The 24253-nt window shown below is 52.2% G+C and overlaps 5 protein-coding genes across 5 annotated transcripts; 2 read left to right on the top strand and 3 right to left on the bottom strand.

Annotated features, from left to right (window-relative positions):
- Positions 1-121: 121 nt before the first annotated feature.
- BZA05DRAFT_449122 (uncharacterized protein) lies at positions 122-1211 on the top strand (the record flags this gene model as incomplete). Its single annotated transcript, XM_051487323.1, has 3 exons — positions 122-753; positions 810-844; positions 976-1211. 3 exons carry the CDS (start codon positions 122-124, stop codon positions 1209-1211), a joined length of 903 nt encoding a protein of 300 aa, XP_051335114.1.
- A 2814-nt stretch (positions 1212-4025) lies between these two features.
- BZA05DRAFT_462054 (uncharacterized protein) lies at positions 4026-5418 on the bottom strand (the record flags this gene model as incomplete). The annotated part of the gene is made up of 3 exons (XM_051487696.1): positions 4026-4070; positions 4126-4281; positions 4342-5418. The coding sequence occupies 3 exons, from the start codon at positions 5416-5418 to the stop codon at positions 4026-4028; spliced, it is 1278 nt and encodes a 425-aa protein (XP_051335115.1).
- A 6533-nt stretch (positions 5419-11951) lies between these two features.
- Positions 11952-13873, bottom strand: BZA05DRAFT_449124 (uncharacterized protein; the record flags this gene model as incomplete). Its single annotated transcript, XM_051487324.1, has 5 exons — positions 11952-12166; positions 12259-12843; positions 12882-13265; positions 13434-13616; positions 13675-13873. 5 exons carry the CDS (start codon positions 13871-13873, stop codon positions 11952-11954), a joined length of 1566 nt encoding a protein of 521 aa, XP_051335116.1.
- A 1553-nt stretch (positions 13874-15426) lies between these two features.
- BZA05DRAFT_412096 (uncharacterized protein) lies at positions 15427-17448 on the bottom strand. Its single transcript, XM_051485066.1, has 3 exons — positions 17255-17448; positions 16866-17156; positions 15427-16815 (listed from the first exon to the last, which is right to left on the bottom strand). Exons 2-3 carry the CDS (start codon positions 17142-17144, stop codon positions 15775-15777), a joined length of 1320 nt encoding a protein of 439 aa, XP_051335117.1. The 5' UTR covers positions 17145-17156; positions 17255-17448; the 3' UTR covers positions 15427-15774.
- A 2862-nt stretch (positions 17449-20310) lies between these two features.
- On the top strand, positions 20311-22222 carry BZA05DRAFT_449126 (uncharacterized protein; the record flags this gene model as incomplete). The annotated part of the gene is made up of 3 exons (XM_051487325.1): positions 20311-20415; positions 20465-20578; positions 20624-22222. 3 exons carry the CDS (start codon positions 20311-20313, stop codon positions 22220-22222), a joined length of 1818 nt encoding a protein of 605 aa, XP_051335118.1.
- Positions 22223-24253: the final 2031 nt, after the last annotated feature.

A 24253-nucleotide genomic window follows, 5' to 3' on the forward strand; every position in this document is an offset into this window, starting at 1 on the left:
ACCGGCATCACAACCATCAAGCCATCGACATCGAACAAGCGCGGCCGTCGCCCAAGTACCCCGCAGCCCGCAGCCCGCCTCCCCGAAACCCACCACCGATGCCGACCTGTACCGTTTCGAGATGACGCAGGAGCACATCCGAACGACCCTCAAGCTCCGATACTGGCAGATCCCGCCGTTCCTTCCATTGCTGATCCGTCCGTCGCCGGTTCGTCTCCGCTGCCACCACCAGCTGCACCGCCGCCATACACGCCGCTCCCCCCTGCCACCGATCCTGGATGGAAAATCTGGACGGTTGGCAACGTCGATGGGGACTGGGACTGGGAAGGGAGTGACAGTCCCAGTGCTCAAAGAGGTGCTGAAGCGAGCCTACGTCGTACTTGGTATCCTGGGGAGAGGTAGGAAGAAGGATACCAAGGCGGCGTTGGTCGCGGAGGTGGCGGAGAAGAGGAGAAAGTTGGAGAGAAGGGGGGGTCTCAAGCCTACGGGCTGGGAGACGGACAAGATGTGGTGGTTTTTTTTGTGGAGAAAGGGAGGTGGGTTAGAGTGTCCCATGATGGACATGGACGGAGCGCCGGCCGTGGAGCAGGCGGCGGCGAACAAGGGGACGAAGCGCCCAAGAGAAGAGGAGGACGAGGAGCAGTCCGTCGATGCTACCATGCCCGACACGAGGAGACGCAGGGTCGAGAAGAAAGAGGAGGAGTTGTTGGAGATGGACCTGGCCGGGGAGTTGGAGGCCCCTTTGGTGGAGATGTAAGTTCTCTGTTCTGATCAAGTCGTTGGTAAATGCAGTACTAACTATCTCGCAGATCCGAAGAGGAGGATGACTTCGACGCTCTCGTCGGTGAGCGGAATACCGCATTGACAGAGACGTAAATTTCGCGTTCCGGTTAGATCATCGGTAAACACATCACTAACGATCTCGCGGGGAGCCAGCCGAGGATGACGATCCGTGAAATCTGACTAGTGAGATAGATGCCGCATTGGCAGCCATGGATGCTCCTCTAGTGGGCCCATCGACCAGCGCAGAGGAGGATCACCCCGGTGATCCGACTCTTGACGCACTTCGATCAGGGCCCGGCATTGCGCCGGCCACGATTGAGAGCGTCGAGTCACCCCCCGACGACATCAAGCGGGACGACCTGTTCGAAGACCTGGACGCGCCTCCAGAGGGTTTGGAGTCCTCGGAATTGATCTTCGGGGAGGACTAACTCTCTGGTGGTCGGCCGAGGTTCGGGACGGGGTCCTTTTGTTTTTTCTTTTCTTTCTTTTTTTGTCTTTCTTTTTTCTTTATACAATTAATGTTTTCTTTTTCTCCAATTGTCCGACCGCGGAGTTTTTTTCCCAATTATCTTGCTCCTGAATGTTATATAACAGCGTCTGGGGAAGCAAGGTATGCAGCGAAGGTGAGTGGTGCTGGTGGCGAGGGGAGAAAATTCCTAAGCTGTAGCGGGGGAGGGAGCGAATTTGAAGCGTTGGGGGGTCAAATTCTGCGTGCACTCGCTTGAGGGTGGGGGGGGGGTTGATAACCTGGCGAAGCAACACTAAAACATCAGTGTTGAATATAAGAGGTAGATAATCATTTCAATAGTATTCTTTACGGCAGCGACATCGAGAGCAGCCAGCTCCCTCTATATACAAGCTTAATATACTAGGAAATGTCTGCATCAATCCCCTCAGGAGATCGGTGTTCCGTTACCGGTCACCCGTGCTCGATACCCCACTAGGATAGGGACTTCGCCGTCTCCGGACGTCCCCTATTCTGACAACAGGAAGCTCCGTGGCTCGTGTAGGAAGGCAAGGTCTTTAATACGACCGGCGTCGCTACCATGTCGTGGATTCGAGTTCGGTTGGTAGCGAGCGGGATAAGGGTGCTTTGATCATGGACGCGGTGGTGAGGCTTGGGTAACGGTAAGAACCGCGGGGGGCCTCCCGGGACTTTGATTTTTTCGTTTTCTTTTTACGCAGGATTGATGTAGGCCACCTGGGCTTGCTCGGTTTTTTTTCCTTTCACGCTACTTTAACACAGTGATCTGCCGTGCAATTTTGGATCTTTCTCGCCGTGGAACTGCTTCAGCCCGTATCATCTCAGGATCATCAGCACCAATGATTGCAAGTGGCTCACCGCAGTCGCCTGCACGTAGTGTTACATTTCAAATTTGAATACAAAATGTGTAAAATAACTGATGAATGTTTTCTGTATCGGTGTCTAACATCTCCATCATGTAGAAGTTTCGATCTGTTGCCTAGGCTGTTGCATTTTACCGCAGTCGATGTTGGATTATCAGGTAGGTGATATACAGGAAAGTATTCGGGATACCAACAGTATGGTGAGCAGCGAGCTCTCTCCATGTACACGTTTAATTACCAAAACATCTCTGCAAAGACCGTATTAGATGGTGAGTCTTCAGTGCTGGAATACCCCGCTCCACTACATCAGGGACATTGTCATCTCGAGCCGTCCCATATTCTGAAACTTCTCCTACAGAAGATGATCAGAAACCCAATAAAGCAGCATAAAAAATGAGATCAACAGTAGCAAAATCCCACAGGAGCTGAAAAGAGAAAAACAGTGATCCTCAATTCGACACCGTGCCATCGTGAAAAAGAAATGCGTGGGAGAAACACCACGGAGATAGGACAAGGTGTGCACTCTCAAAAAAGAGGGAAATTAAAATCACCTTATTTCAACCGCTTTCACGTGCATCAATAGAGACATCCACCGAATTGACTCTCCATGTGACCCGGGTGCAATACGTAGTCTGCGGATATATGTCCACGCCCCACCCGAGGGACAATCATCTTCATGGTGTCGTCTTCATGATTGTATTTGATCGCATTTCTCTGACAGCTGGTGGGCCAAGGTGAAGACATGCCGGATGTCGACTTTTGGGCGTCTTCATCACAGGTAATTCAGAGTCTCTGGCGAAGTCTGCCTGTTCAATGAAGTGCGCGTCTCTATTACCGCCAGGGAGGTTCATGTGATGTCCGGCGAAGTAACGGATGGCCAGATCGGATGTGTTGCACAGATACTGGTCGGTGTAAGTAGAAGACAGATTGATATGGGTCGCGGTGCGGGATCGGTCGCCTTGCGTATGGCGTGGAGATTGTTCTTGAGTATGGCAACCCGTTCGATGGAGGGTTGCATACTCGCATTGGCAACGGCCGAGAGATCTGAGAAACGGGGCAATAGAGCGGATCTATCATCATCACTGCAGCTAGGCACGTAGTTACTTGCACGCTGTACGTATTCATCGAGAGATGCGGATTTCCTAACATTACCGCACATGCCTCTATGAAGTTGAAATCCCCCGGCGCGCCGTCATCTCATCTTCCTTCGGCCAGTTCATCTCAAGATTTTTTGAAGACAACAGCGAATTTTGTAAGAGCTTTGATTCCGCAACTAGAGAAACGCCTTAAAACTCAAAACAAAACAAAAGAGAGCTGTTCCGCCCTACCCCCTTCTCTCGCCATCGACCAACCGCCGGACGTCTAATAGAGACCGCCTCAGAGACGCTTCGCATCTTGAACTATGGCACAGCGAAGTTCTACAGTACTAGGACAAAAAAGATTGGCCATTACCATTACACTACACCAAAAATGGCCGTTTTCAACCACCGATACAACAACCACAACGTATCGAAAAAAAATCAGACATCATCGAGACTCGGGAGACCTCTATAACTACACCGACAACGATATCGAGACTCCTCACGGAGTTGTGAATTGTTCTTGTGGAGCAATCCAATACGGGGGAAAAGTTAATGGTTGCCAAATAGCTTTTTGTATGTGAGCCCCATACAAAATGTCGTGCCACTTTTCAACTCCTGCGAAATACAACGCCGTACAGCCCCAATCGTTGATGAAAGCCATCAACGTTTTTATTGAAGAAGAAGCTTGTGATTGTAAAGCTTCTGTAAAAGAGACGATATTTTTTGGACCAGGTGGAGGGTATGTTTGGTAGCATCAAAATGGGCATTTGTTGTGCAAAACGGGCTTTGTCCAATCCTTTTTGGCATGGTCCTTTACATACCTATGTACGAGAAATTGTACCTGCTGGCATCGGCGGTCTATAGAGTAGTTAGTCTCCACACGTCACCTTGAATTGATGCATCATCAACCTACAGGTGCGGGCGGGTAGCCGGCTCTGCGGCGACGTTTGGCCTCCCAGAGCTCTTTAGCCGTCTCCATCATGACCGCGTACTCGGAGCCCACAGGCCCAGGCACCTGGAGCTTCTCGCGGTACGCGCCAGATTCCTTCTGCTCCTTGAGCTTGGCCAGCTGTCACAGGGGATGTCAGTATGGTGTCCTTCAAAAGGGGGGCTAAGCAGGGAAACCTACGACCTCCATCACCTCCTCGTCATCGTAGTACCGCTGCCGGTCATCGTCAGCCCGGATGAACCTGCCGCCGACGATGACCCTGGCGACGTTGGTGTTGGCTTGTGGATCAGCTGGATCGGCTTCGGCACCAACCGCAGGAGCAGCGGCAACCTTACGGACGCGCCTGCTCCTGTATTCCTTCGTCTCCTGGCGGATCTTGGCGGCAGCCTTTCGGCGGGTGTCGAGATCGTTCTCCTCGAACCAGCGGCGCTCCTTCTTCGCGCGCGCCTCCCTCGCCGCATCCCGACGCTCCAACAACGTCTGGTCGTCGGGGCGCTGCGGCGGTGGGGTGACGGAACGCGAGAAGTAGGAGCCGTAGCGCCCGACGCCACCGCCGCTTCCTCCGGCGAACTTGCCCCGTCCGCGCCAGTCTGCACAGGTGTTCCCGGGAGCTTGGTGGTTATGGGCACCGCGACCATCGACCTGGTCTCTGCGCCACGGGGTGTTCCTGAACGTATCAGTAACACCGCCGGTCTCCGTGGGAGAGTTGGGCTTGGTGACAGCGTTGTCCTGGATGGCAGCGTTGCTCTTGGTGACAACTTTGTACTTGGTGACACCCGAAGTGACGATGTTGTTTCCATTAGCTGCGACACCCACCGTCGTGTCCTTGGGGACTCTCTTGGTCGTGAACGTGTGCGTAGCGCCATTGTTAGCCTTGACAACATATTCGTCCTTGTTGCGAGTGATACTGCGTCCCTCCTTGCTGCTAATCACATCGTTCTTCGCGACGGAAGAAGTGTCTGGAGCGGTGGTGGTGTTGTTGGTGTTGCCAACGCCATTCCTGCTGTTATCCTTGGAGACAACGCCTTCGACAAAGTTCGAAGACCAGTTGGTGGGCGACGGGTTCAAAACAGCAGGAATCTCGAGCCCCATGCCAGCAGCAACATGGGAGTCGTTAGTAGACACCGGAGATGAACCAACCTTGCTCTGCTGTGTAGCGCGAGGAAGACGCTGCATGGACTTGTCGGTAGGCGTCCTCGAGTCGACGTTAGGGTTTGGCTTCATAAAATCAGCCGCGGTGGGCCGTTTAGGAGGCATTTGAATTTTTCCCTGAATCAGACGACTGTGGTTTTGAAAGGTAGGAAGTGAGGGAAAAGGTCGTCGCGATGCGAAAGAGGATGACTGGTTGTGGGATGGAAGCAAAGAAGTTGTGAAGTTGTCGCGGAAGGGAAGAGGTTGCGCTGAACTTGCTGTGAAGTTAAGACGGAAGGGAGGAGAGAAAGTGGCAAAGCGAGGAAAAGGGATGGCGAGGGAAAGAAGCGCTTGCCAGGGAAATTAGTATGGCTAGACAGTGAGGTACAGACCTAAACATTCCATCACTCGACTATTTCAACAGTAGAAACAAATTCTCTGCGAAGGTAGTCGGCTGCATGTATAATAGTGGCTACGTTAAGCGCGCCGAGTGAGCTGGTAACGTATGAACAGATCTATCCCACCATATTCTGTGGCAACGACGTCAGTAGGGTGTGCGAAAATTCGTTGGAAAGCTATTCTGCAAAACATAGACGGAAATCGGTGGGATTTCTGTTTTTTCATTGATTGGATGTCGCCTATCTGGAGAATGACATTATCTACATCTCGTATGCTCCCTCGACTCTTCCGTGCCCCGACCCTTCAGCCACCTGACTCTTCCGGGGCCTTCACTCGCTCTCGAAGCCCTTCCGTAGCCTCTCCCTTGACTGGTGCGCTCCCTCAACGCGTTTGCGTCATGGATTATTCCTGGAATGAAGGTAGCATTGCAGCCAGCACTACATTGCAATCCAATTACTGGATCGCAATACGAACGGCGAGCTGGCTATTAATGTCCGTCTGTGCATACGGCTCTTTGCCTGTACCCCTCTAGGCCGGAGGCTCGATGTAGAAGAGAGCAAATGAAAAGTAAAGGGGGTGTACGCATACATCGGCGTAATTCAGCTCTTTTGGTTTCCATCGGATGTTTCTGTTTTAGTTTTTGTTTTTGGCAAGACGTGTGGAGCACTACATATCACCCGGAACATGACACGTAACATCGCTTGGGCTGCCGGAGATTTTTTGTGCGAGGATCATCGGACTCGATGAAGAGAAGTAGATCATGATATCCGTCTACTCCTGGGTGTTGCCACCAACCCTTGTCCCCTAGCTCGATACTGCTTCCCTATTGCTTTTCGACCCGCCCTCCTCGGGAGTCAACCCTCCCTCCTCCGTCCCCGTTCAAGCCTCTCACCTAACCCGACAGAAAGAATGACTCACAACATCTCCTGCCTGCTCCAGTCGGGCTCAGAACCCGGGATTTGTCGGCTGGCAGGTATTGTATAACAGGTGAGCTTGCCAGCTTTCTATGCATCATACGGGCTGGAGGGATGGAAGGGGTGTGTTTCATCCAAAAGATACCGCCAGATCGCTGGCTAACATTCCTTCATCCGTACTCACATCTTCCCTCCTCCATCATCCTTCTCTAACCTTCCAAACACCTCACGAACACACTCAAACCCCGCAGAACATATCCCCGCTTGTCTTTCGAACTCTTTCCACACCTCAGTTTACTTCACCCCGACTCGGTACCGTCTTTCAACCCACTACTCTCAAAACAGAAACGAAATGGGTTCCGGATTGTCAAAGCCAGCCATTTACAAGTGGAAATGTATTATCTGCAAGCATAAGCACAGTGTGAGCATCCAGACGTGCGGGCGATGCAGCAAGCGATGTTCGGACAAGGCCTGGGCCGCACACAAGGCTGCCGCGCAGCAATATGAAGCGCGCTACCCTAATTTGTTTTGATGCGTTGCTGTTATTACCGGTATCACGGCCGCGCAAGTGTTCGGTCCGCGGAGTGCCTGGTAGGGAATTGCGTTTGTAGAGTGTGCGGACAAAGAGTGTGATCAAAGGTTCCCTTTGTAGACTTGGTTGATAGGTAGCTGCGCAACAACGGACCGTGGTGGCTGAGCTTACTCACAAGCCGGCGCAGCTGGCAAAAAAGGTCGGGCAGTTGGTGGTCACCATAGTCTATTCCATGAACTGATGCCAGATCATATACGATTCCCAGTTTCTTTCATTATACAGGAATGTATCTCGTGTGAGTTATTGTCGATACATACCGGCGGGCAACCATCAGCAGGCCTTCCATGTCGAGATATAGGCGGGATTAGAGCAGTCGAATTTAGAACTGGCCTAGCTATCTTCCGGTGATGCTAGTTGAGCTTTTTTGAAACCTACGATGTCATGCAAGCCGGTTTTTTTTTAGATGTGGGCCTGACCAGAGCAGTGTTCTCCATAGTCCGGTCTGGACTGCAGTCCAAACGGGACGGACTGCAATGATCTAGTCCCGTCCATTCCTTTTTGCGGACGGAATAAAAGTAGTCCGTCCCGTGCGCCCATTCGCTGGACAAGGTTGGACTGCAGTCGACTGCAGTCCGGTAGTGAAAACAAATGCCTCCATTTACAGCACTTATCCACCAACTGTAATAGTATTTCCCACTGTCGTGTGTTGAATTCCGTCCAGTAGCATTAAAACCGTGAGCGACGACATCATCTTCGTCCAGTACCGTATAAACCCGGATATTTGTCCTCACTGTGAAATACCTTAGCGCGGTGTGGAGGCGCGCTAGGGCGCTTAGGGTTCGTGTGGTGGCGGCAATAGAACCTCACTTAATTACGAGGTTGGAACCTGAGGCTGAAGGAGTTCGTGAGAATGGCAGCGAGCTGCCAGCCTCCGAATGGTTGATGTAGACTTTTACTTAGAACCATACCAAAACCACGTCAACTGGAATCAGGACGACGATAATGGAGAACAGCAGAGTCAATGCGACCGTATCGAACGCCATGGACACAGTTCTACTGCAGTTCATAGCTCTGGTACTTTCACCTACGGTTCAACAAACTACTGACCATACTTTAGACGAAGATGAAGATCATCACAGACACGAGCCGTATCCCCGTATACTACTATCGCCTCGGAAACAAAAACCAAAGCCCGGCCCAAAACGATAGGCTACCGCAGATCTCATGCGTAGATTTCCACCTCCAGCTACAAGCTCCAACCGATAGCGACGAGCATATACGACTGCGTTCAAATTGGGAGTTCTGTCATACGCGGCGTATGGCAGGGTGTTCGATCAGGGCAAAGGCATCCTGCGAGTTCCGACGCCTGCGGAGGTTTGTGAACGTTACAACCTAAAGCATACATGCTATTTTCGAAGATGGCGACAAGAGGAGGAGAAATTAATTGCGATGAAACTTTTACAGCAACGACGCCGGCCATCCCGTGGGCGTTGGCTTAAGCTTGAGAAAGCTTTAGTGCAAGCGTTTGCAGATCGACGTAAAGAGGAGAAGACGGTACGGAAAAAGCGGTTCGAACGGACAGCAAGGTTGTTATTTCTTCAACTTTATTCCGACACTCCTACGGTATTTATGGTTTCGAATGGCTGGTTCAGTCAGTTACTCTCACGTAATAGGATTACCATCCGCGCTGTCACAAATACAGCCCAGCAAATCCCAACAGAATACTGTGCGATGATTGTTTCTTTTCGATGTTTTAACCGGCGGAACTCTCAGCTACGCGACGGCATGGAAGATACAGCGGTACAGTCGGTACTTTCAGCCGGTTGCTGTCTTCCATCGAATATTCTTAACATGGACCAAACACCACTCCCTTGGGAGTATCTTGATGGGAAGATCTAAGATATCAAAGGGAGTAAGACAATACGGGTAGCTTCACGGAGATCAGGGTGGGATAAAAGGCAAGCGACAATACAGCTGACAATCTTCGCCGACGGTATCGATCGTGTTAAGCCTCTCATTATATTTCGCGGGGCAGAAGACAACACGACGAGGTAGTGGGAGGCTGATGGCGTTCGCTGGCAGGTGTTTTACCCCGAGGACGCGGCATGCAGTAAGGTGGGATGGGTGTTAGGAGCGACAGTAAGCTATGGCGGTGGACGTAGCGATGGTGGACGTAGTGATGGTGGACGTAGCGATGGTGGACATAGCGGAGGTCCTCTATATCTACATAATCTCGAGTCCCCCCCATCGGTCATCCTATAGCATACTCATGCGCGCTGACGCTTTCTCTGCGACCATTGTTGTGGTCTGCCAGCTTTTCTGCCACAGTTATAGCCACATTGCGGACGCCCTACACTTCCAGCATTGGCTGCGGCCGTCTTCGACACATTGCGGACGCACATCTATGACAGAAAATATTGCGGCTGATACGCTTAGCCGTTATCCCGACGCCGGCCGTCTTAGGCCGACCGAGCTTGGCAAGGACTGGTCGGTCGGCATATATCCCGACCTACAAAATCCTTGGTCGAGTTTTTTTAATATTATCGTGATCGACCTGACCATTCGTCCGACCGGTTTTGTCTATGTAGAACACCGCTCTATCCTGTAGATCTTCATCATAGAAAGAGACAAGCCTATCGGACGGCCTCTCAAGAATCAGGTTGGCGTCCTCCCGCCGCCAGCATCTTGAACGAGTGACCGCATTTAAGAACTACCTCCGCGCCGAATATCAGATGACAGATTTCTGACCTCGACCCACCCGAAGCTCCCTGCTACAGGACACACCATCAGGCATCTGCACAACATAGCCCACCAGGTTATCTAGCTCGAAGACGCAGAGGTTGCCGGAGACGTAGACATTGTCGGAAACGGAGACGGAGACGACCGAAATATGCCATCCGGAGATGTCTTCATCTTGGCCGGACCGGGTGCCAAACCACCGCAATCCTAACAACCTACCTGCCGACATCATGATGAAGAATCTTCCACGGGAACCACATTCAAAGTATATCCACGGGCTATGAACCAAGGTTCTGTTAGCCTAGACACCGGGGAGGTGAATTCTGTGGAAGCTTCTAGTGGAGATGATGACGAAGGATTTAAAGAAGGTCCTTCAGCTCTCCTTTTTGTCATGAGGTACCCGGGGATGAATGTTTTTTGTTCTGTTTTCACTCGCCATTTAGTGTTCTACATAGACTAGACCGGCCGGCCGACCGGACGAGTCAATCAGGATATATCCCGACCCGATCATGACTTTAGCCGGTCGAGATAAAATTAGGTATACCCGACCTATGATTTAGTAGGTCGGGATACATCCCGACCAACCCGACGTCGGGTTAACTGTTAATTCTCTCAGCCGCAAAAGTTTCCTTAGTTTCTGGCGGTCTTTAGAGCATTTCCGATGTCAAATGTTGTTTCTTAGCCAGATTTATCCCGACCTATGCCTGGTCGTTCATGATGTATTCCGACCAGACCATACCACGCCCAAATTTGGTCGGGACTAGTCTATGCAGAACACTGCTGGCCGTTCCTTCTGGCAGTTGATCTCATAGTTTGACTAGTGGGTCAACACTTTCTCCTACAGTGACAATAATCCTTTGTCCTCTGCGAGGCGTTTTGACATGATTACAAGCTTTGAGGAGGTACCCGGGGATTTATTTTCTAGATTACATTCTGCCTTGCTAAGATGGGGTTCAGATCATCTTCCTTACGCGAGGGTTTGTCAGCATATGCGACGTCCGGAGGTGACAGTGTACCTAGCGAGGTATCCGGGCCCGGCAGACGTTTCCTCAAATGGAGTGATGCAGAGACTTTCTGGTTGATTAAGGTTGTATACAGACAGAGCTCACTGCTTAAAATATTGCTGCCGTACCGAATTCTATTATGATGTTCTACCTACCCCAATATCTAACAGTCACCAAGGCTCGGTACATAGCTCTTTCTGATCAGCGGAGAGACAGGGGACGTAGACTGCAGTTTTTGGGAAATTGGAAGATAGATGTATATGCTCTTTGGTTTCCGCGGTCTAGGAAGGGAAGAGGCCGCTGAATTGACACCAATTAGTATTTTGGGGGTTTCCATTGCGATCAGAATGAAAAGGTGCCATTGAATATAAGAGGTAGATAAACATGACAGTAGTATTCGATACAGCAGCAACATCGCGAGCAGCGCGCTCTCTATATATACAGTCTTGATAGACTAGGAAACCTCTGCATCAATCCCTTCAGAAGGTCGGCGTTCCGTCGCCGGTCACCCGTCACCCGTGCTCGGATACTGCTGCCTCCACTAGAGTACACTGGGGACATCGTCATCTCCGGACGAACCATATTCTGGCAAAAACAAACCTAGAAAGTTTCGTGAAGCTCATTTTGACAGCGCGGTGACGCTGGCCTTCGCGTTGCGCATCACAGATATTTGGGAGGGGTTGGATTCCGTGATTCGTATCACCGGGATTCGCGAGGAACTCGTACGGAAGGCCAGCAGCAGGCGTACTCCTCATACCCCGTATCCACCACCGGCCGCTATTTTCAGCTCTCCTCTTGCCGCTACCGCTGCCAAACTCTGCGACTAGAAACCTCCTCTCCGCCACCACCTCGAAGTGGGGCGTTGCGCGATTTTCCGAATCAGTTCCACGTCCACCCACGCTGACTCGGTTAAAATCGCTGTCTGCATCGCTGTATATCCTCGGTAACGTCCTGGGATATCACGTCCGTAGCAGGCATCTTCGTCCTTTCAATTCACTCATCAATTTCCGCGTTGGTAGTCTTGTACCGCAACCGACTATCCTCCAGTTTTAGCCAGATTTCCACTCTTTTCTACTGAACCTTCTTCTTCCATGTCACTATCTTCTGAATCCGCCTCCCTTCCGTGAGATTTGCGACCTGCTCCACCAAGCCACTATCCTCTGCGTCCGCCAGATACCCACTCTTCTCCGGTGTATTTTCATTCTCCTCCACCAGAACCTCTCCTGTACCAGTCTCACTGCTGTCTTCATCTGCCGTATTTTGTCCATCGGAATCCACCACATTTTCTTCATTAAATCCGCCAAGACATGACAGTTGTCAATACCATCAAATCCACCTGTACAGCTGGCTTGCTCAACAACACAACATTCCACTGAACCGATGCCGTGGCCTTCCTCTTTACCAGCAGTGTTTATCGGTAACTGAATTGCCTTGCGCACCTTGTTCGTGTCATTATCGTCAGCCACAGAGTAGGCATCCTCTGAGTTGGTATCGTCGTTTTCGTCCTCGGCCGGGTCGGTATTGGAGTAGCTATCGTCCGTGAGGTTGGCATCGTCGGTCTCACCCGAGTCGACTGCCTTGCAGTAGATATGGTTCGAGCCGTCCGCTTTGCAGTAGCTGTTGTTCGAGCCCTCCGTCTGAGCGTGGTTAGTCTTTCCTGAATCGGTCGAGCCGGGATTGTAGTTGCCACCTTCCGTTTTTACGACAGTCCACGACTCGTCCATGTTACCGTAACTGTCCTCGGGCCAGGATTTCATCCCATGCTCCAACTGATCCAGCTCCCGCAAGGAAACGATGATTTCATCGATGTTCGGCGTGACGACGCTGGCTCGCCGGTGGTGACTACCAGCGGGCGAGGTGTTCCAGGAGCGGACTGCTGTCGGACGACTTGAGAACGTTGTATAACCATCCTCTTCGTCCACCGCCAGCAGCACCACTCCCGGCCTCTCGACCGGGGTGGACCCTAGCCAAGCTCCACACAGTCCACTTCGCCCCGGAGACCTGGAGCCGACGCAGTGTCCTGGCGTCTCTTGCCAGACACGGACAGCTTCTTGAAGCGATCCACGAATGACTCTACCCCGTCCGTCCGCTTGGGAGGAGCCGGAGCTGACACCGCATTCTGGCCTCTCTTGCCAGACACGGACAGGTTCTTAAACAGAGCCACAAGTGACTCCACCTCGTCCTTCTTGGTCCTCTCGTCAGACATGGAAAGTTTCTCAAAGAGAGCCACAAGTGACTCCATTCCGTCCGTGTCTTTGGAACTTCCGGTGGCTGGAGAGTAAGGAAGTGCACTGCTCTGTTGTTCGACCACAGCAGCAGCGGATACACTTCTCTGGATCGTCTTGCGAGACACGTAAAGCGTCTCAAAAAGAGTCGCGAGGGATTCTAGTTCGTCCTCGTCAAGTGGGCTACCACTTACCCCACACTGGTCATCATCGTTGGAGTCGTCCTCATCGTTGCAGTCGTCATCATCAACGGAGTCGTCGCCACTCCTCCCCCCCTCCCCCCCCCCCTCCCGTCAGTCCCGCGGAACGCAGAACGCTGCACGTTCACCTGCCTGTCCGTCCTTCTTGTGGACTTCTTTGTCTTCCTCGTAGAATTCAGGGTCACTGTCTTCGTCGTCACAGCTACGAGGAGAAGGAGTCGAAGCAGCTCCATCGCCGGAGTCCGATTTGTCACCATCGTCGCCGCTTTTCGCGTCGTCTCCATTCGAACCGTCGGCTTTCTTGTCATCGGCTTTCTCGTCCTCGTCTCAGTCTTCCTGGTAGAAGTCGGAGTCTGTCTTCGTCGTCACAATCAAGAGGAAGAGCCACGAAAGGAGCTCCATCCCCGGAGTCGGTGTTTTCGTCATCTTCGCCGCCGTCTTTCATCTCGCTGTCGGAGTTGTCGAAGTCTTGGATACCCAACTTGTAGACTATCCTGTCAGAGCCGTTGCCACCGTCGCCACCGCCACTGCACACTTTCGCCACAATCTTGCTGGTAACGTTGTCCATATCTGACAACTTTGCTTCACAAACTCGGTCTTGTGAAGTAATGTGTAAGAAATCTCGGTGTCTTCATGGTAATACGGTCAGTCATTTTCCGCACTACGGAAGAACCCCCAGGTGTAGTAGATTGTATAGGGAGATATGTACCGTAAACTACCTAAGAAAAAGGTATCGACCGTCGTCGTATCTGACACTATCGTAGCACGTGTCTAACAGGAAGTCCTGATGGTGGTTTGGTCAGTACGTCTTCGCAACTATGGAAGAACTCCAAGTTGTAGCAGAGTCTATAGGGATATCTACCTTAGACGACCGTTCAAGAAATTACCGACCGTACTCGTAAGGTCGCACTGTACCCTAGTACGTCACTCGTAAGTCCTGGTGGTGGTTTAGTCAGTGACCTTCCGCAGATATGGGAGAACCCCATGATGTAGTGATGTATAGGGAGATATGTACCGTAGACAACCTCTTCAAAGATTACCGACGGTAGTCGTAATCCAACAGTCCCGTAGGATCTGTATAGGAAGTCCTAGTAGTGGTTTCGTTAGTCATTTTCCGCAAGCATGAGAGAGCCCCATGGTGTAGCTAAGTAGGGGGAGATATGTACCTTAGGCGACGTTTCGAAAATAAATCCGACCGTCGTCGTAAAGCGAAACGAACCGTAGTCCGAAACGTCGAAATGAGATTTGCTGTCGCAAGCTCTTCGTAACTTGTGCTGTGCACAAGAAAACGTAAAGGGAGGAGGAAGAGGGGGGAGGAAGAGGAAAGAGGAAGGGGAGCAAGAGCAAAGCTAGAGCAAGAGTAAGAGCAGAAGAGGAGGGTTGCAGAGTAACAAAGGTGTAAAGAGCAAGAGAGTAGTGAGCAAAACGTAAACGTTGAGATCAGAGCAAGTCTTGAGAATTCACGAAGAAAACAAGGGAAGAAGGGTGGATGAAGACGTAACTATTTATACGGGTTGGTGGGTTTGGAATATTCAAAATATCCAAAGAACTAGCCAAACACTGTCGGCAAACATTTGTCCGCCACCATCACTCGGTGGTAGTATCGAGTATTCCGTTAGGGTTGCGAAGAAATGACCTAATCGCAGGCGCTTTTCGCGGCTCAGCAACATCACGTACGTTTACGGGAGAGGGTAATAGGTTAGACTATGTACGTCCAGATATTTGCCCATGCAGAGATATATTCCCCTAGATAGGTGAAGAGATATTTCCCGAGCGAAATACCCAACGTCCAAAACACATATTTGAAAACTCACCACCACTTAGCACTAGAAACCGGTAGAGAGATCCTTCATGTATTCCGGACGGCATTATATGACACGGTTCCACTCGCCAACCATTCGTATACCAAAACATCACATCCGCCACATGGGTCATATCACGGCAGCCTGAATGTTCCGGCCAGGAGAAATATGGCAGCGCGCCGATCAAGAATGGAAGATTTTACCGTGCTGACAAAGTTAACCTGTCTCCAGCAATGAGCACTGTCTCTGGCTGGATTCACCGCGCGGCTTTCATGCACATTCTACTCATGCCGCGTGCGTGCGTAACTCGAAAGAATTACTCCTATTAAGACCTAACTACGCGCAGGAAACGGCTTCGGCGGACCTCCGGTTCGTCGCTACCATTGCCAAACTTGCAGAACAGCACCAACTGAATTGCTAACAAAATTCTAAGTAAGTGACTATCAGGCCCCATGCACTACAGCGACGAGTTCAAAGACAACATTAATAATAACAGAAAGCAGAAAGCAGAAAGCAGAAAGTAGAAAGCAGCGACCAAATTAACTCGTAAAAATACATCTCGCACATCTCCTCACTCGGTAACTTCCCTTTTCCCAGCAGTGGCCGCCCCCATTTCCCCTCTGCCACCCGCTGGCCAAGTATCAACAACCTGCGCCTCATGCTCCGCCTACATAGTAGCGCCCCTGTAATACCCCTCGACGAAAGTCGCCATCTCGTCAACACGCCAATCATGGCGGATCTCATTCTGTAGTATCACCAACTTCTCGACTGGGAGAGACTTGGCGGCAGTGTCCAATATGCGGACGAGGCGCTCCAGATTTGAGGTGAAGTCTAGAAGTTCGCGGGTGGCCAGTTGGCGCGCGGTCGAAAAGGCACGGTATGGGCCTTGCGCGGCTTCGGAGGCGGGCGATCCCTGGTTTTCGACGGGAGATGAGGCTTCGCTGGGAGAAGCTAAAGTTTTGTGCTCGATAGCGGCGGCGCTGAGGAAACGGGAAGGAGTGCGACCCATGGGAGAGGTGGCGCGGCGCTTAAGACGCGCAACTTGCGATTTGGATCGTTCTTGGGAGAAGGTGGCGCCGGCACAAGTTTTGCTTGTTGGTACTGAAACCTGGGCGCCCTTCAGGGTTGGGTCACGGCTAGCCGGAAGCGTTGATTGCGCAGGCTTCTTTGGCGAGTGTACTTCGGAACCCTCGTGCGTATGGTTGGTACCGCTCGCAGGCCGACTAGAACGGGCGCGTAATGACATCCTCCTGACTACCTGAGTAGTTCTAGCTGTGTCCTGGTGGTCATGATCGCTGTCCGAATCACTGCTAATCGTGTAGGCGGTCTGACGATCGGCGGAGGAGTCGATCTCTTCCAAACCGCTTGGCGTCGCCCCGCCGGCTGGAGGGGACTCGGAGATGACGCGCTTCACAGCAGCGTTGACGTTGCATAGGTTGATGCCCATGCGGCGACGCTTGACCTCTGACGCTGCTGCAGACGGCTTTCTCATCGTAGTGGCCCTAAGCTGCCGTGGAGTTTCGTCAGGTGTGTCTGTCTCGCTGGTTCCAGCGATGCCTTTCCCCTTTTGCGATACATCTTCGTCCGTCGTCGACGATGATTCTTCTTTCGCAAGAGGCTTATTTTTGAGCGCAGGCTCATCACTGGATTCGTCTGCTTCTCCGCCATCGTTCTGGACGGGGAGCGGGTTCCGACGGGGACGACCCCTCTGAATTCTGTCAGATTTGCGAGATGGAAGCCAGGCACTATGTAACCTACCTTTCTAACCGGGACAACATCAGGGGCTTCCGTCGTCACGCTCCGCTGGGCGGTTGTGCTCCTACCAGAACGTGTGCTCCTGCCCGAACACGTGCTCCTTCCCGAACGTGATGCGTGCACTTTCTTGGCCGCTTTCGTCCGACATTCATTGCAGGTGCGCAAGATGTCCATCTCGCCGGGTTTCTTTGCGTTCCGGCTGTGGTTGATGCCCATAAAGAGGGTCATCGGACGGTCTTTCTGACAGTGACTGCAATACTTGGAATCTGGCATTGCGGACATGCGTAGGGTGATCTGGAAGCACCGGTTAGTGGTGACGTTGTGAAGGTGACAACGTCAGGTTCTGAGGTGGGTTAGGGGTGAGTAGTTCCACCGAAGGACGTATCACTTACACGTCAACCACGCTGAGCAGTCACGATGAAATATGGAGATGAGAGGGTCGGGAAAAAGAACTGAGGAGACAATAAGAGTGATGCTGGTTCTGTTGTTTGTGCGTAGGGATATTGGCGATGGAAGCCGGATGGCAGTGGCTATCAACGGGGATTGAGTGTGAGTGTATTTGTGAGTGTGTGTGTGTGTGCGCGTGTGGCTGAGAGCAAGCGAACGGTCGCGAGGGGATGGTTGGGGTTATATGGAAATTCGTTTGCCGGGTAAACCATAGCGGAACGCTGACACGCTTGCTTAGCGCCCCAGTACTAAGAAGAAAAAAAAGAAGCGGATTTAGGTCCGAGCTGGCGAGGCAAAACACTCGACCCCTAAGGAAAGCATAGATTTGGACCCTAGTGCGCGATCCCCGCTCCTCCGTCTTGTTGTGAACTCATCGCGTGGGATCAGGGAGATTGCGCATCTGGATTTCGCCTGTCGATGGCAGTCACAGCGTGAACAACGCTCCTCACAATCGTGGTACCTGGCACCGTAACACAGGGGAGTCACGGGCGACACGCTGCCCCATTCTGGAGGTCAAACTAACGGAAACCCAGCAGAGCGGATGGGGCATCGCGATGCACGAATGATGGCAGATGATGCGGATCGGCTTGCTAGCGCTGGCTCATGCGGGCTTCGTTTGACGTCTGTACTGTGGCGGACATTTTTGGAGCGACCGACTGGTTGCGGACGTTGCCGTTGCAGCGTCACCTGTCTGTAACTACGTCGCTTGCACCATTCCAATGGAGTTCGCCGTCAGGAAATTATTGCGGATTTCGCCCCTAACCCTGAACTCTCAATGACATGATACACCTCCGCAACGGTCGTCATGGCGGAGAACTACCCTTCAACGCCTGAGATGACGAAAAGTATGCACCACCTCTGATATCGCCGAGGTGGAGCTCTGTAGTTACCGTATGGAAAACTTGTTGGACGCGCTTTTTCAAAAATTTCTCCTGCGTCTTAGTCCTATCATGCACGCCTTGGGATCTCAGGAGGCATCGCCGGTCGAGTGAAATCCGCTGTTCTCCATCGTTGCGACTGATGTTTTGAACCATTGGTAGCTTTGTGCTGCGTGCAGCTGAGGTTAATGAAGCCACCAGGACTGCTGGTGCCGAAGGCAGAAAACGAAGGGTGGATTATGGCTCCATTTCGAAACGATTTTGCCCAGCGATGGAAGAGCTGTCGGCGGGAAGACGGAGCGAGAGGGAGATATATCGCCATGTTGGAGGGGGGGGGGGGAGATGGAGGTGAAGGAGGCGAATGGGGTCAGTAGACAGCTCCAGCATTGGGGGTCCAGCGTGGTCGTATCCGCTCTTAGCCGTCTGCTGCCGCTTCCGCTTCTTCCGCTTCTTCTCCCTCTTCTTCTTTTTATCGTCATCATTATTCAGATTGACGATTTACCCCCACGTCGTCGCCTTCCTCTCTGTGCGCTCCACTCTCGATTCTGCCTCCCGCCTGGAACGTTCTTGGCAAATGAGCCCCTCATAATGACGGAGCTGACAACGACGATGCATAGGACCTCGTCAAGATGCGCAACAGTTACCGTCCAGACTCTATGCTGCCTACCGGTCCGCCCACTTCGGTCAGCTCCGCGGATTCCACCGCAGCATTAAACGAGATATCCACCGCACCCCCTATCCGCCGCGCCTTATATCCTCCGCCGTTTCTCGGGAGCACCGGAATGCCGCGGAGAAATATATTCATGCAACGCATCAACGGACCACGGTCATGTGACATGACAGAACCCGGGGGAGGAGTACATAGGAAAGAACGCACCGCAAACCACTTGATCGGGGATTGAGCTTGCACCGCGGACTTACGCAATGCCGAACCGTCACCTAACCGCGCGCTGTGAATGCCGGAGATCAGGTGCGTGGGATTGGCACTGGAGTTATCACCGTGATTAACCAACTTCTGCGAGCGGTTCGTTACCCAACCACTACGAAGAAAAAGCAGAAGAAGGGGTAGACAGCTAAGAGAGCATACGACACCGCTTGACCCCCCAGCGCTGATGCTACCTACAAGCCCCATTCACTTCTTCCCTCCGTTATATGCTCTTCGCGCTGCCTCTTTCCGCCTACAGCTCTGAGCTCTCCCATCGCTTTTCAACACCACCTCGAGACTCCAGCACATTCGGCGTCTTCCTCGGTGGAATTGAGTCTTTCACACGTGGCGACTGAAACACCTCCAAAAACATTGAAGGCTCAAACGATGGACTTAGTCACGACTGGAAATGTAAGGAAAAGCGTCCTTAAAGGTGAAAATTTACCAAACTCGAGTGCAGGTGGTAGGGCTTAAATGAAAAAATCAAAAAACGTTTGCGGTTTTGTCATTCTAGGACTCGTTGCACAGTCGGCCGTCATCGGTTTGATCAATAATAGTTTACCGTGCGGTAGCGGTGTCGCTGTCAAGCGTCGCATGTTTGATAAAGACGCCACATCTTTTCTCTGAGCGAGTCGTCATTCATTCTAGCCCTAGGTGCACGGAACCTACAATCACTACTCACCGCACGTGCCGCGAGGTTTGATTGGTGCCAACTTGCAAACTAGGGCATTTATTGCGTGCCCTGGACAAACTGGGCAAACGCTAGGGATTTTTACATGATGCGCTCGCAGGTTCTATTCACGCTCACACGCTTTCCTCAACTAACAACTTGTGAATTACGCTACGGTCTTTTCGTTGCCTGCAAGGTTCTCCCTCCTTAAATACCCTCCTTTCCCCATACCTTCCTTCCTTCTTTACTCCTTCGACCTTCACTACTTCGATCTTCACTCCTTTTCGCCTTAACGCTCCTTACGACTACCTGATCTACCCGATCTTTTCCCCAAAGCCTACCACCCCTACTAGTGAGTCATCCATTTCACCTGGGCTGCAACCCAAGCTGCTTATTGGATCTGCCTTTACCACTTCTTCATCCCTTGTTCCATCATGCCCAACTCAACCGAGCTCCGGTTGTATGAGCTTCAGAACTCGCTGACTTACCTGACTTCTTCAGCAGAACGGTTACGACTTCAGCAACAACATGAGTAACATGTATGTCTTCACGGCGGGCGGCGACGACCCAAGCAAGCTTATCGAGGCTTTGCAACAGAGCCAGGCCATTCGCTCTGCGGTTGAGGCTCCTACAGTAAGCCTAACATACCATCTTTTCAACATCATTGACTGACTCCTTTTAGGCCAACCTCACCTCTAGCACCCCGTGCACCGTAATCCTCCACCAGTTCCGTTCCGAGGATCAGCGCGGCAAGATCCTGTACCACATCTACCTCCCGGCCAACATCACAATCGAGGTAAGCATCACTTCTCATTCCCGCCACCGTCACTGATCATTGTAGGAACTACTCAACACCATCAGGGAAGAGTTCGGTGATGCTGAACGCACCGTGAGCTTCGGAAACATTCGCGTTAACGAGAAGGCGGAATTCATCAACAATCCCCTAACCATGATGCCGAAGTATATGGCCTCCACCTACCTCAAGCGGCTGTGGCCTGCAGGATGGCCATGGGTGTACTGCTTCCGCTGCATCGCTGACGACAATCCAAACACCGTTCGCTACGATATGGTTATGTCGAAGCAGGCGATGGGTCGTCCTCTATACGGCACCGTCCATCATCCAAACGCGCCAACTCTCAACAGCCCTCCGATCATTACGCACCCACAGCCGAATCCGAACCAGACTCAGCTGGGCCCAGCGGGCGTGCTGGTCGGTCACGACACTACTGGTAAGCCGATTTATAGGCCTATCGGTGCCCCGATGCCAAGCTCCGTCATTAGGCTCCCTGGCTTAGGTGGTTCTGTTGCCTCCGTTCACGACTCACCTCCGAACGACGCTACCCAAGAGAACAATGCATCTGCCCGCTCCGGAAATGAACTGCGGTCTTCGCCAACGGAGTCGATCGCTTCTTGTGCGCCTAAGAGGGTAACCAGAGAATCCCTCGCCAACTCCGCGGGCCAGGCCAAGGCAGCAGAGACACCTGTGCCGAAAAAGAGTACCATCAAGACTTCCGGCTCTACCGCGAAGGGCAAGAAATCGAAGCCTACCGGGGTCAAGAAGTCGAAGCCAGGATCGAAGAAAAAGGCGACACTTTCCTCCATCTCCCCCGCATCCACCGTGGTTACTGAGGAGTTGAAGAGCGAGCACACCTCGATTGGTAGAGACCCACCTGTGCCGAACATGCTTCTTATGGACACTCCGAGTCCTAAGGAGGTTCCACCCGTCGTTGCTCACAGGCTCGCCGCTATGGGTATCTTGAAGGAAGGAAACGTGAACGCCCCTAACACCTCTTTCTCGGGTGCGGCTGCTCCTCCGGCGGTGCACTGTGCAGATAAGAGAGAACCCGCGACTCTCAGCGCTGCTTCGGCTCTGATCACGCTGGCCTCTCAGGATCTCTCCATCGGTTCCAACCAGGAGAAGTTTCCCGAGACGCCAGTTGGTCCCTCGCAGCAGCATAGCCCCAGCAGCTCCCCCATGCTGCGCCGCTTTGAACGCTCCACTTCGCCTACCCACGAGGCCGAAAAGGAGGAGCTCTTGAAGATGTGGAGTCACTCGGTTTCACGTCTGGGCAAGTCCGCTGCTCTCAAGAAAAAGACTGCTGGCAACGCTGAGATCACAGAGACGTCGCAGCGACCTGTCGATGCCAATGCCGCCGAGACCTCGGATGACAAGCAGTACGACTCAGACGAGCCTATGAGTTCTAAGAACAAGCTCGCCGCTTTCCGCAAACAGGCGGGCGCCTCCAAGAAACAACTTGCTGACTCTCCCTCCAGCTTCACGCCGATCAACAAGCCCATGTCCAAGAAGAAGGTGGCGCTGCCCAGCAGCTTCACCCCCATCAACAAGCCCACCACCGGCGCGATGCGCATCGTGCAGGAGTGCATGGATTACGACGGCTCTGATGAGGAGGGAGGGTCAACTCCCGGCACCTCTCCGTAGGCATGGTATCCCTCGTGAGGACCAGCCTGCAGGCATCCATCCACGATAGTTCGCTTTCGTGCTTCAAGAAAATATCCTTTCTCATTTCTTTTGTTTCCGCGACGCTACGGCTTTGGTTTGACAACGGCTCTTTTCCTTGGTTCGGTTTTGTTAGCTGTTGAACGTTTTTAGTTCTACGCACGCGGGAGCAGTGTAGAATTGAATTTGTTCGGGCCTTGTCACTTGTGTGTTCTCATAATATCGTTCAGTTCCGTGATACTAACACGTAAACCCGACTTCAAGAAAAGAGCGACTGAGAAGTTGGCATCAGTGAGTTCGCAATTATACAGGCACATAGTACCGGCGGTATCAGTGGTACGTTCCTTCCTCCCTACTTCCCTACCGTGACTAGGAACTTCACCGTGATCCTCTATTGTTTAGATGATAACAACGTCGACGAGATTCTTGCCGTCAACCTAGCATCAGTGATTCGAATAAGCAATAGAAAGTGGATGGAAAAATGATATCATAGGCCGGCGATTTCTCGAGGATCCCCTCATCCATAATGCATAATCCGCCGCATACAACGTATTAATGTTTTCCCCGCGTATACGTCGATTGCGGCAGGGGGTTATCGACGAACATCGCGGGAGCTGAGTAGCCATTCCTGGCGAAGCGTTACCGGTCGGCACCGATACGTGATCGACGAAAATACTGGCTCGCGGTAATCTTGATCGATGGCGCGATGCTCTGCTGGAGGACTGAGAAGATGCCCACGTCAAAAGGCGTCTAGAGCGCGCTCGATACGTCGGCGGGTGGGCGCCGTCTCCGCCGCGATTGCGACTGGTGCGTACGTGATGGTGTCTGGTTTCTCCTGAGTATGGTGCATGGCTCCGACACTGTGCATGAGGGGTTTTGGCGCTTCATCTTTTACTCACGTTGACAGCTACCACCAACACAATGATGGCAAGCTTCTACTATATACGTACGGCACACGCATTGTCGACTCCAACACGGATCGGATAATTGTTTTCCTTCCCTTGATTTGTCAACACACTGTCAACCACCATATTTGTCACCATTTCCAACAGGCACGTAAAAGCTAGTACCGAGTGATTGTGCATGCTGAAACGTGCACATTGAGATTTGAAGTGAAAATCCGCACTAGGGGAATCGAAGACTGTTGGAAGGAACCGGAAATAGTTTCACAAGAACGTATGACTTGTATGAGAGTTGCTCTTTCAATTGACGGCTATCTAGCGACTCTTATATCGATCGTCCTGCCGGCGGCAGACTGGCCGGCGGACGACTTGGCGGCGCCGCCGCTGACCATCCACACCTTCGTATAGTGCTGGCTTTAAGGTGATTCGTCATACCTTCCAACAAGGACGGCGCTTCTCCGAGGGCTCTTCTCCAATGACACTGTGGGTCGAAAGGCCTGATGATGACGGGAGCACAGACAGAGGAGTGAGCGGGTGCGAGGTTCGAATCTCGATAGATAATGATCAAGAAAGAAGAAGAAACCAGCTGAAGTCCTCCATTCCCATTTAGCGACCGCGCCATGGATACTGAAAACATACGTTTTCTCCCGCCAACACCTCCTCCATCACTCCGCCACAGCGCCGGCTCCGAAATCGACAGCTTCCTATGTCCTATCCTGGCATCGCCCAATCGCGGAATTCAGCTCACAGATCGCAGCCGGCGCGAACTAAAAATCATCAATGTCGTGGGACATCGGGAATACATGCTTCTGCGTTGGGAGTGGATACTCACACCCAAGCTCTTCAAACGCACACAAGGAGATCCTCCTTCGCATCACGCTACACGCGGTACGCGTCGTCGAAATTGTCGCAACCCTGAATCCCCGGGTAGACGCAGACCGCGGCCGCTATCTTTACGTGTATAGCCACTCCAGGATCAATGCTGCCAACCGGACGCCCCGGCAAAGCACACATTTCCCTGCAGTGAACGCAAAGCTGGTTGTTCACACGGACACCACACCAACTCAATGGTGAGCATACTCTGTCTGTACCGTAGAGTGCTATAAATTGT

Source organism: Tricharina praecox (genome assembly GCF_024521635.1).
Source record: "Tricharina praecox strain CBS 144465 chromosome Unknown BZA05scaffold_39, whole genome shotgun sequence".
NCBI lineage: Eukaryota > Fungi > Ascomycota > Pezizomycetes > Pezizales > Pyronemataceae > Tricharina > Tricharina praecox.

Coding starts and splice junctions, on each gene's coding strand:
- BZA05DRAFT_412096 (XM_051485066.1), bottom strand. CDS start 17,144: ATGTCCGCAATGCCAGATTCCAAGTATTGCAGTCACTGTCAGAAAGAC. Junction 16,816..16,865: donor ATGTTGTCCCGGTTAGAAAG/GTAGGTTACATA, acceptor GACAGAATTCAG/AGGGGTCGTCCCCGTCGGAA.